The sequence below is a fragment of the Mus pahari genome, chromosome 4, assembly GCF_900095145.1.
Source record: "Mus pahari chromosome 4, PAHARI_EIJ_v1.1, whole genome shotgun sequence".
NCBI classification, from domain to species: Eukaryota; Metazoa; Chordata; class Mammalia; order Rodentia; family Muridae; genus Mus; species Mus pahari.
Window position 1 is genome coordinate 98,265,986 of NC_034593.1, and position 12,647 is coordinate 98,278,632.

General features: G+C 39.0%; 1 protein-coding gene across 1 annotated transcript in view; it reads left to right on the plus strand.

Annotated features, from left to right (window-relative positions):
• Nucleotides 1-12,647, plus strand: part of Wdr47 (WD repeat domain 47) — a 66,200-nt gene that overhangs the window by 48,738 nt on the left and 4,815 nt on the right. Inside the window, exons 10-14 of the mRNA XM_029538043.1 lie at nt 612-687; nt 5,779-5,936; nt 9,560-9,729; nt 10,455-10,625; nt 11,166-11,297. Coding sequence (XP_029393903.1) covers nt 612-687; nt 5,779-5,936; nt 9,560-9,729; nt 10,455-10,625; nt 11,166-11,297 — 707 coding nt within the window. The remainder of the gene's footprint in view (nt 1-611; nt 688-5,778; nt 5,937-9,559; nt 9,730-10,454; nt 10,626-11,165; nt 11,298-12,647) is intronic.

Below are 12,647 nucleotides of genomic sequence, written 5' to 3' on the forward strand. Positions count from 1 at the left end.
GAGGCCGCAATATCAGGGTCCCTTCAGCAGAATCTTGCTGGCATGAGCATTAGTATCTAGGTTTGGTGGCTGATGATGGGATGGATTCGCGGATGGGGTAGTCTCTGGATAGTCCATCCTTTCATCTTAGCTCTAAATTTTGTCCTGAGGAGTTTTCTTAAGTAATTAGAAAATAGCTGCATGTGCTGGCAACTGGTCTGTCCTTGGCCTTACAAAACACAGATTAAATAGATGTACTGTTCTATGAAGGGATAACTGTCAGTTGCAATTATTTTTTTCTCCAGATAATTTTCCTAAAGAGCAATTTCCAGGCTTGTGCGTGGGGTAGGATTAATAGGCATTGCAGACAAGACTGTGGGACAAGCCGAGGAAAGGTTCTCAATCCTTCCTATACAATATAGAGACTTGACCCTCTTTTCTTACCTTCTCTCTACATCTCTCCTTTGTATCACCGAATCCAGGGCCCTTAAGTGGCTCCATATAGTAGCTTTGAACGGAGTTATTCAAGATCATTTGCTAAGAGAAAAAAAAAATAAAGATTGAAAGGTTAAGTTAGTGTAGTTTCTGCTTCCAGTTTCACAATAAGCCTTATTTGAATGTCTATCCCACAGCTCTTCAGAACATTCTGTCATTAAGCCATCACCTGGAGATTCTTCAGGGAATCTATCAAGGTCAAAAGGGGAAGAGGTAATGTTTTTTGAGAAGTTTCTGTTTGTATATGTTGCAAAGAAAAAAATTTCTTTTGTGAGACAGGGTCTCACTGTGTAGCTCTGGTTGACATGGAACCTGGTCTCAAAGCCCCAGAGATCATCCTGCATCTGCCCCCAGCACTAAGATTAAAGGCGTGTGCCACTACCATTCTGCTGCAAAAATTCTTACTTCAAAGAAAACTATAGAAATGGTCATTATTAACTGGGCGTGGTGGCGCACGCCTTTAATCCCAGCACTTGGGAGGAAGAGGCAGGTGGATTTCTGAGTTGGAGGCCAGCCTGGTCTACAAAGTGAGTTCCAGGACAGCCAGGGCTACACAGAGAAACCAAAAAAAAAAAGAAATGGTCATTGTTGATCTCAAAATACTTGGATAGATCTCATGGAACTACATGTTAGAGTGATTATAGGTAGACAATTTTTGCAACTGTGAAAAACATTATAGCAGCTAAAGACTTTGCATATTCATGTTTTCACTAGTTAGAACATTTTTATCTTCCTGTCACTAGTAAACAGGTTAATTTATGCAGTGAGAAGAGACAAGAGGTATATTATTGTATTACCGTAAAATACTTCTCAGGTGTGGTTAATTTAGAAATGTCTAATTTCCTTTTGACACTTGTGTACTTGTAGGAATTAGCCTTGTAATTTGCCCTCGAAAACACATTTTTGGGGTCAATTGGGATGGCTGGGTCAGTGGGGACCAGTGCTCACCACCAAACCTGATAAACTGAGCTCAGCCCCCAGGACCCACATGGTAGAAATAGAATACTGACTGCCAGATGTTGTCTTCTGACTTCCATGTTCGTATGTGCACCCACCCACACACACACAAATAATTAAGTGAAAACACAGTTGTAGATATTCATATTAATGACCTAGGTGACCTTGAAGTTTCAAGCTGAGACTACTACTCTCTGAACTTTATGGTGGCTTTGTTGAGATTATATTGGTATTTCTACTGGGCCTTTCATCTCAGTATGTTGTGTGCTCTGGAATCAGATATTTCTTTTTCTTACTAGAATATTCTATTTTGCTTTCTCCAGCTCAAAATGTAACCTCATAAAGATATGTTTTCAGATGTCTGTAGAGGTCAAACAGGAAATAAATTAATAGGGTCCACCATTTTCATGATAAGTATGATGAATATTTGTTCCTTGTACAAAGAACTGGAGAGTACTGGTGTTTTTAGTTTCTAAAGAAAAGCTAGTATCTGTATTTTTTAAGCAGTCTCCTATTATGCAAATAACTACATTTTTTAAAAAGAATTAAAACATTGCAGTACAAGTGTCTTTGTCAGGGTTTCTCTTCCTAGACAAAACATCATGACCAAGAAGCAGATTGGGGAGGAAAGTGTTTATTCAGCTTACACTTCCACATTGCTGTTCATCACCAAAGGAAGTCAGAACTGGAACTGAAGCAGGTCAGAAAGCAGGAGTTGATGCAGAGGCCATGAAGGGATGTTTCTCACTGGCTTGCTTCACCTGGCTTGCTCAGCCTGCACTCTTATAGAACCCAAGACTACCAGCCCAGAGATGGTACCACCCACAAGGGGCCCTTCTCCTCTTGGTCACTAATTGAGAAAATGCCTTACAGCTGGATCTCGTGGAGGCATTCCCCAAACTGAAGCTCCTTTCTCTGTGATAACTCCAGCCTGTGTCAAGTTGACACAAAACTAGCCAGTACAGTTGACCCCTTGTCAATCTGACACACAAACACATCATGAGTAAGCCTCAATCCTTATTTTCTTATTCATCCCCAAGATCTAAACAACTTTAAAAGTCCCACAGTCTTTACATATTAAAAGTTTGATCCAATATCTTTTAAAATCCAAAGTCTTTTTACAATTAAAAGTCTCTTAACTGTGGGATCCACTAAAGTATTTTCTTTTTTCAAGAGGGAAAAATATCAGGGTACAGTCACAATCAAAAGCAAAATCAAACTCTAATGGTCCAATGTCTGGGATCTAACTCACGAACTTCTGGGCTCTTCCAAGGGCTTGGGTCACTTCTCCTGCCCTGTCCTTTGTAGCACACAGCTTGTCTTCTAGGCTCCAGCTGCCTGTACTCCACTGCTGCTGCTGTTCTTGGCGGTCATCTCATGGTACTGGCATCTCCAAAACACTGCATGACCCCTTCAGTCCTGGGCCATCAATTGCAACTGAGGCTGCACCTTCACCAATGGCCTTCCATGGCCTCTCACAGTGCCAAGCCTCAGCTGCTCTTCGTGACCCCTTTATGCCTTCAAAACCAGTACCACATGGGTAACTTACACATTACTAAGTCCAGCCACAGCACAAGGTATAACCTTGGCTATCTCTGGAACACAGCCTCTGTGCTCTCAGAAAACACTTCCCAGAAGATGTCACCTCAATGATGCTGGTCTCTTCTTAATCACCGCTAATTTCTTAGCTCCAGCTAACCAGCATCAGTAGTCCCAGTAATGCAAAGGTTTCACTTTAGTGGTTCTGGTATCTTGTTAATCACAGCTGATTCTTCAGCCCCAGCTAACCAGAACCACAGAATCTTCACAATCAAAATAGCAATGGCCCTGAAAAGAGTCTTTAATCTTCCCTCTGAAATTTCACAAGCCAGGCCTCCATCTTCTGCACTGTTCTTAACATTATCTTCCAAGCTCCTAGACAACATCTCACAGAGCTCTTAACACCGAATGGATCTTCTAGCCCAAAGTTCCAAAGTCTTTCCGCAGTCCTCCCCAAAACATGGTCAGGTTGTCACAGTATGACAGTATGCTGGTTTCAATTTCTGTCTTAGTTAGGGTTTTACTGCTGTGAACAGACACCATGACCAAGGCCAGCAAGTCTTATAAAAACAACATTTAATTGGGGCTGGCTTACAGGTTCACTTCATTATCATCAAGGTGGGAGCATGGCGGTATCCAGGCAGGCATGGCACAGGCAGAGCTGAGAGTTCTACGTCTTCATCCAAAGGCGGCTAGTGGAAAACTGACTTCCAGGGACCTAGGGTGAGAGTGTTAAGTCCATACCCACAGTGACACACCTACTCCAACCAGGTCACACCTCTAAATGATGCCACTCCCTGGTCCAAGAATATACAAACCATCACAACAAGTAAAACCAACTTATGTTACCTGTACTATTAAAAAAAAAACCTCTCAGTAGTAGCGTTCAGAAGGGTAATTAATCAACCATCCATCCTCTCCTTTCTTTTTTTTTAAAAGATTTATTTATTTTATGTATATGAGTACACTGTCAATCTCTTCAGACGCACCAAAACAGGACATTTGATCCCATTACAGATGGTTGTAAGCCACCATGTGGTTGCTGGGAATTGAACTCAGGACCTTTGGCAGAGCAGTCAGTGCTCTTAACCACTGAGCCATCTCTCCAGCCCCCTCCAGCCCCCTCTCCTTTTTTTCTTACTTCCCTCATACTATTCATTTACAGGTCTCTTTCCTGTACATGGATTTAGAGCTCATATGAATAATAATTCAGTTAGGTAAGAAAAATACATATTAAACATATATTGTATAAATACATATCTATACACATATATACACACATCCATTGCTTCCCTAAGGAGGGCCCATTGTTGGTATGCATAAAAGCTTGGGTAGTAAGAGTCCCTGTCCTGGTCATTGTGATTCTCAGTTCTTAGGCTGTGTCCAGAGCTGAAATGATTTGCGTTTTTGCATACCTGACATTGATCTTTCCCAAAGACAAGATTACATGAAGGCTGTCAGCCATGCTGTCTGCAGACCCCTGTTTCAAGTCCAGGCAGTCCTGTTCTAGTTAGCAGTGCTATTTTAGAGGACATCAAGGAAGAGCTTTGTGAGTCTCTGTATAGAATTGCTTCAATTCACTTCTCTGAGAGTATGTGGGCAGAGACTGACATTTTAAATAAACATAAAAATCAAATATTTTTATTAAAATCACTTTCATAATTTTAAAAGGCCATTCTACAATTTCATTGTGAAATACTGAGATACTTATCGCCATGAGCTGTCTGATTTTAATTGTAATGTATCAAATTAATAATAGCCTTTTATATTTCTTCTTTTCTTCCTGAGAGAGCAGTTTGACTGTGTTGCCCGCTCTCATCTAGAACTACTTCTCCTGCCTCAGTTTTAACTAGCAGCCCATGAATTTCCTATTAAAACACAAATGAAGCTCTGTTGTTGTTGTTGTTGTTGTTCACCCTTGAAAGTTAAAGAAAGCTTAAGATGGGAATATACATTCTAATGTTATAATTATTTTAATTTCAGTGTTTATTTATGTGCATGGGTGTTTTGCCTGCGTTTATATATGTGCACCATGTTGTACCAGGTGTCCACAGAGCCCAGTAGAGGAACTGGATTTATAAATGTGTGGTTGATTGGAATTGAACCGAGGTCCTCTTGGAGAACAGCCAGTGCTTTTAACTGTTGTTTATGAGTGTTGTACATTCAATACAATCTTATTTCTGTTAGCCACCATGTGGTTACTGGGAATTNAACTTAGGACCTTTAGAAGAGCAGCCAGTGCTCTTAACTGCTGAGCCATCTCCCCACCACTGCTCATCCCCAATCTTATTTCTGTCACATTTATATGTTATATCTATAACATTCTTATATTCCAGTTAAATGACGCACAACAAAAATAGTAAGACTCATTACAGATTGAGAATATATATACATTTTTTTCTAGGCAGTACTTAATGTTCTGTGTGTATGTATATAATCACATGTATGTCTGGTGTCTGAGGAGGTCAGACGGCATGAGTTCCTCTGAACTGGAGTTATCATGACATTGAGCTGCTGTGTGGATGCTAAGAACTGAACCTACGTCCTCTACAAGAGCAACAAATACTCTTACCTGCCGAGCTTTCTCTCCAGACCCCATATTTTGTTTTTATCTGACTTTGGTTTAGTAATGATTAGCAAAAATTCCTAACATTATAGTTCATTGGACTTGTCACTTAAAAGATTATTAGTAGCTACTATGAAATGATCAAACAGGTATAATATGATTGAAATTGACTTAAAGTGCGATAAAGGTAACTCAAGCTTGTTTTTTCCGTATAATGACTTTTATATTTGTTCTTTCCATAGGATGACAAGTCAAAAAAGCAGTTTGTTTGTATTAATACCCTAGAAGACACACAGGCTGTTAGAGCTGTGGCATTTCATCCAAGTGGTAGTTTATATGCTGTTGGTTCAAATTCAAAAACTCTGAGAGTGTGTGCCTATCCAGAAAAAATGGATGCAAGGTGAGAGCAGCTGTCTTCGTTGTTCTGCGTTGTTCTGCAGCTGGCTCTGTTGACTCTTTTGTCGTCGCCATTTACTAATGTTCACTCCTTCCTTCCCTTCTGTTAAGCTCTATTAATCAGTGCCTAGGAAAATATCCTTTATTAGTAATTTATTCATTTCCCTATAAAATATTTCTGAGGTTGCCATTTTGCATCAGAAAGTCTTTATTATTTCTAAAACATATTTATATCTACAGAGTTCTTATAGTCCATCTAAATGATATAAGACAAAAACTAGATTATGGCTCCTTACAGATTGAGAAAAATCCACATTTTTTTTTTTTCTTTTGAGGCGGCGTTTCACTTGTAGCATGGGTTGGCCTTAAGACCTAGATTCTTCTGCCTCCTTTTCCTTTGCAAGTACATGCCACCATAACATGGATGACATTTCTTACAGTTTCAGAGGAGTTACGGTTAAGTTATAGTAATTACTGATATTGAGCATTTTTATACCTACAAAAATTAAAATTTTATTTGGTTAACTTAACAATGGTTTTACTATCTTGTTCTAGCAGCAGCTGAAACCTCCACAAGGCATGGAAATGATAATATTTATTAGTTTTAGTTCAGTGGTGATATAGTATTTACCTATGATGCATAAGACACTAGACTAGGTTCAGTCCCCAGCACAGCACAAAACATATTTTTTGTTTTAGATATAACTTTATAGGAATCTAAATAGGATCTTTGTGATAAGGTACTATGTTTGTCTTTTTGTTGTTTATTATTAAATGTCTGCTATGAGTAAAGTAGCATTAGAGCAAAAACTTCTTTTCCAGAGGACCTGGGTTTGAACCCCAGTGCCCACGTGGTGGCTTATAACCTTCTGTAACTCCAGGAGAGCCAGTGTCTTGAGGTACTAGGCACAGACATACATACAGTCAGAACACTCATACACATGAAATAATTTTTTTTAAAAAAAATGAGTATTATAAAGATTATGAATACTGGATGTGATGATGTACACCCTTAATCCCAGCATTGAGAAGGCAGAGGCAGGTGGATTCTGTGAGTTTGAGGCCAGTCTGGTCTGTAAAGGGAGTTCAGGACTCTGTTACACAGACCCTGTCTCGAAAAACCAGAAAATAAAAAAGATTATGAGCTATTTGGTAAATTATTGTGGTTAGAGAAATAAAACTGTATTAGTATTCTAGAAACCACAGAAACTGATAGAACAGTTGCTTTTTATCCAAATGGTGGCTTATATACTGTTGGTTTGAATAAAAAAAAAAGTCTGAGAGTATGACTATTTAGAAAAAATTTGTTTTCATACTAAAGGAAAGATACCCAAACAAATAAGCTATATAAAACTTTAAAAAAGTTTTAACAAGTACTATGCAGCATATTATTTTGGCTTTTTAAGCAAAATTTTAAATGTACTACTTAGTTTTGGAATTCATACATGTATATAATATATTTTGATCATATTCACTCCTCTCCCCTTTAATTCCTCTTAGGCCTCCCCCAAATATACATCCCACCCCCCAACTTTATATACTTTTTTAAAAAGTTAAATACACACTGAATCTAGTCAGTGTTTCCCATATACATGAGTATGGAGCCATCCACTGGGGCATGGTTAACCTATTAGTATCCGCACGCCAAAGAGAATGACTGTCCCTCTGCTAACAGCAAGCAACTGCCAATAGCTCCAATTGGCTGTGGGCTATCCCAAGCCCATCTCTGGTCCATTGCTGCAGTTTTGAGTAACTTGACCTTTTGCAGGTCTAGTGTAGGTAACACAGCTGCTATAAGTTCCTGAGTGCAGTGGCCATGTCATGTACAGATGACCCCACTTCACAGCATCCTCCCTTTCTGTAATGCTGTGCTGGTTGATGCAGCCGTCTCATCTTACTTGATTATTATGCATCTCTGTATTAACTGTTGCCTCTGCCAAAAAAAGAAGCTTCTTTCACCAAAGTTGAGACCAGCACAGATCTATGGGTTTCAACATAAATATTAGGAGGACAGTTTGACAGTGTGACCATTTAGCAAAACGGCAATAGGGACTGTGTTTTCCCCTTATCTGGGCTTTTAACTAGGTTAGCAGTATAATAAGTTTTTTTGTTTGTTTGTTTTTTGCTTTTTTTTTAAATTTTTTTTAAGATTTATTTATTTATTATATTTAAGTACACTGTAGCTGTCTTCAGACACTCCAGAAGAGGGCGTCAGATCTTGTTATGGATGGTTGTGAGCCACTATGTGGTTGCTGGGATTTGAACTCCGGACCTTCTGAAGAGCAGTCGGATGCTCTTACCTACTGAGCCATCTCACCAGCCCTGTTTTTGTTTTTTTGAGACAGGGTTTCTCTGTATAGCCTGGTTGTCCTGGAACTCACTTTGTAGACCAGGCTGGCCTCGAACTCAGAAATCCTCCTGCCTCTGCCTCCCGAGTGCTGGGATTAAAATAATAAGTTTTAAAGTACACTTTAAGATTCATTATAACCCTAATAGAATGGAAGTTTTTTAAATAGTATTACTATACTATACTATATTTCTATTATATACTATTATGGGATCCAGTTCGGATCCTAGAACTGGAGTATAGGCAGTCACGTGGGTGCTGGGAACTGAACGCAGGTTCTCCACATGAGCAGCAAATACTGCTCACCATTGAACTGTCCCTCCAGCTCTGTAGTACTAAGTAGAAATACTTGAAAAGGAGACAGCCGAGTTTTAGACCAGGGTTTTGTTTTGTTTTGTTTTGAGGCTGGCTTTGAGCTTGGGGTCCACACCACATTCTCAGCAAGCACTGTCACATCTCTGTCTTTTCCCTTCAGCTCTTCTGCGACTTTTAGAGCTCAGAACTTCATATGTTACCATAATCACCCCAGCTAAATTGTTAAATTCTCCAAAGAGGCCTTATCTTTTTAATTCTTATCCACTTCTCACCTTTTCTTAAACCCAGGCACACTGTTTATTATTTGTTAATAAATATTTATTTCACTTTGCTCGTTCTCCCCCCTCCCCAGGAAAATTTATGAGAAAATAAGATAAATGGAGATTTAAAAAAAAAAAACCTGTATGTCCTATTTATTATGTGATCTGAAATGATAGATTTGTGTAGTAGTTATAATTCTACTGATTTGGTTGAAATGTGATTTATAATATTTTCTTTTATGATTTTGGGAATCTCATCATCTGCTGTCAGGCATGTGGTACACACATTTGACATAAGCACTCTGGAGGCTGAGACAGGAAGATAATTGAGTTCAGAGCTAGGCTTTGTAGGAGATATCTCAAGAAGCCAAGAAATCCAGCCTCTCCCCAAGGGAAGCCTTGTTGCTGGGTATTCTTTTCCTCCTTCCTTTATACTGATCTCATGTTAACCAACTTTCAAAAGCACGAGCCTGAAGTATCTCTCTCTCTTTTTTTAAAAGATTTATTTATTATTATAAATAGGTACACTGTAGCTGTCTTCAGATGCACCAGAAGAAGGCATCCGACCCATTACAGATGGTTGTGAGCCACCATGTGGTTGCTGGGATTTGAACTCAGGACCTTCGGAAGAGCAGTCAGTGCTTTTACACACTGAGCCATCTCACCAGCACCCCTGAAGTATCTCTATGTGCTTTTTCTTTCCAGTGCACACGACAATCCTAAGCAGCCAGTGGTACGATTTAAAAGAAACAAACATCATAAAGGATCTATTTATTGTGTGGCTTGGAGTCCGTGTGGACAGTTGTTAGCAACAGGATCAAATGACAAATACGTAAAAGTGCTGCCCTTCAATGCAGAGACTTGTAATGCAACAGGTAGGGCCCGGTGCAGCAGTGGCTCACGCGCCAGTGTGCATGTATGCTTGTCCCTTTGTCTCTATATCTTCACTAATGAAATCCAAGAACACTGTCTTGAAGAATTATTTTTTGTTTTGATTATTCTGATTCAATGAGGCATTATTTTTTTAAATAAGTCTTACAGGTTAGTATATGAATTTTAGAAAAGCATAAGGAAAAAATAAATTTTAAGGACTAGGGATGTAGCTGAATGATAGATCACTTAAATAGTGTGCATGTGCAGGCAGACATTAGAGAGAGAGACAGAGTCTACGAGAGCCTTTTAAATAACTACCATAGTTGAATTAATGGGCATTTTCTATAGTGTATCTTTCCTTTTTTGTTTGAGATAAAAGACAGGGAAGCAATGAATTTTCTGTAGTTCTGTTTTAAAGGCAGTAATAATTAGTTAATAATCAGTATTTTAATGTTTTGAAGTTTTATGTTCAGTAAATGAGTTGATTGTGTTCAGTAAATGAGTTGATTATGTCAGTCCATAAATATAAATCATACTGTACTATTTTTTAAATTATGTTAGCACATAAGATAATGGGTTTCATTATGATGTTTTTCTACAGATGTGTCATTGTGCTTTGCTCTAACACTGCTGTGTTATCCTTGGCCAGTGCTTAGGCAGTTTAGCATCCTCTTCACACAGTAAGTTGAGCAGCATTTTTTTTTTTTAATTCTTATTGCTGTTTCAGGACCAGATCTGGAATTTAGCATGCATGATGGGACAATTCGAGATTTGGCATTTATGGAAGGCCCAGAAAGTGGTGGAGCTATTTTAATAAGTGCTGGAGCAGGAGATTGTAACATTTATACAACAGACTGTCAAAGAGGACAGGGTCTTCATGCTTTGAGTGGACACACTGGTATGTGATACTCAGTCTTCCTTTTCTCAGTTTGTGCTGGGTGCTGTTTTATTAGTGAGATCTTGTTGTAACGGATCTTTTTGAGACAGATTTTTATTTCAAAAGCTTGCATTGTGAATGTTGGTTATCAGGGTAATATTAATAGCACTGTGATCCATTTAGTTATCACAGGATTCCTTTACTTTAACTTCATGGCCATTATATGATGTAGGAAGTTTTTATCACTGTATTTGAAGAAAGTAAGTGAAGCTGGTAAGGGACAGTTCAGATAAGTTGCCATTATTTCAAGTGACAAATTTTTGTCTGTACTAGTTACTATATCTTGAAATACAGAAACAACCTAGTCTTCTAATAGAGTCACCAAAGAAGGACTGAATTTGTTCAGAGTGGTTTTGATGAATTTACAAAATCCTTAAATCTACTTATACAGTCTCTGTGATATGGCATATTTGGTTAACCAGTGATGAGAAGAACTTACTTTTACACCCATGTGGGAAGGCCTTTCCCACATCAGTAACTGATGCTTCTGGTCGTTTGTAGGGCATATTTTAGCACTTTATACCTGGAGTGGGTGGATGATTGCATCTGGTTCCCAGGATAAGACTGTTAGATTCTGGGATCTTCGTGTACCAAGCTGTGTTCGTGTGGTTGGCACAACATTCCATGGAACTGGTAAGTTTTCCATAGATTTGAATGAAGTTCTCTGAGAAAGGAACTTTATAAATGACTCTAGTGTCTGCTTTCCTAGCCCCATCTTCATGTAAGAAGAGAAGTAGGGCTGGGACTATAGCTTACTGATAGACTGCTGGACTACTTTATATGAAGCTCAGAGTTTAATTCCTAGTACTGAATAGACCAGGTCAGCCTGGGCTACAAGAGACTGCTTTAAAGAAAAGAAAAGGATGTTGGGGTGGGTGTTAAAGGGAAGACTGACTTTGTATTTTATTGCTTAGTTTCAATTCTTTTAGATTTCTTTGATACATTACTGTATTTGTAAACTGATATTAGATTAACTATTGTATTCCAAATTGGCAATTTTAATGTATATTCATTTGTTTATTATATGTGATGTATGTGAGTGTGTACACCCTTACAATGGACCTTGTACTGTGGGAGTCAGAGGACAATTTGTGGAGTCCAGTCTTTCCTGTGGGCTCTGGGGATTGGCCTGAGTCCAGACTTAGATGCTGTCTCCCTAACTGCTGAGCATCCCTGCCCAGGTCTAGATACTTAACATTTTTAATTGATTAACTTCTTTTTTTTCTTTTTTCTTTTTGGTTTTTCGAGACAGGGTTTCTCTGTGTAGCCCTGGCTGTCCTGGAACTCACTCTGTAGACCAGGCTGGCCTCTAATTCACAAATCCACTTGCCTCTGCCTCCCAAGTGCTGGGGTTAAAGGCGTGCACCACCACTGCCCAGTAAGGGATAGTTTATCTCTAATGTTCTTTGTTGGGTTCTCATTTGGATGATTTGTTTAGAAATGAGTAGGGTACTGAAATCACCCACTATTATTCTATCAAGACTTGATCCAAACTTAAAAAAAAAAAAAACAACTGTTGATATTTGGGTGAAAATGTAGTATGTGTCTTCTTGGTGGATTGTTCTCTTTTTAAGTATGTAGAGGCCATCTTCATTTCTCTTGACCTTCAACACCTGATGCTAGTGACCCACTTCTGCTTGCCAGGCCCCACCTCCTAAATATGTCATAGCCTCCCAAAAGTATTCAAAACATGAAGCTGGAGGGGAGGGAGGGATAATTTCAGGTTCCAGTCTGACCTGGCATCACGGCCCCTTAGTCTTAGTTCAGACGTTTGGTTTGTTTTCCTTTTCTGTAACCTTCCAAGATTTTCCATGATTCATGTTGCTTCTGCTGCATCTTCGTCCTTTTGTCTTCTCTTCCCCAGGCTTTTTTCAGGCTTCAGTTCAGCTTCAGTTCAGCTTTCCTCCTCATCGTGAGAAGCCTCCTTTGACTGCCCTAATTCTGAACTCACCACTATGTTCTATCACTGAACTCGCTCTTTTT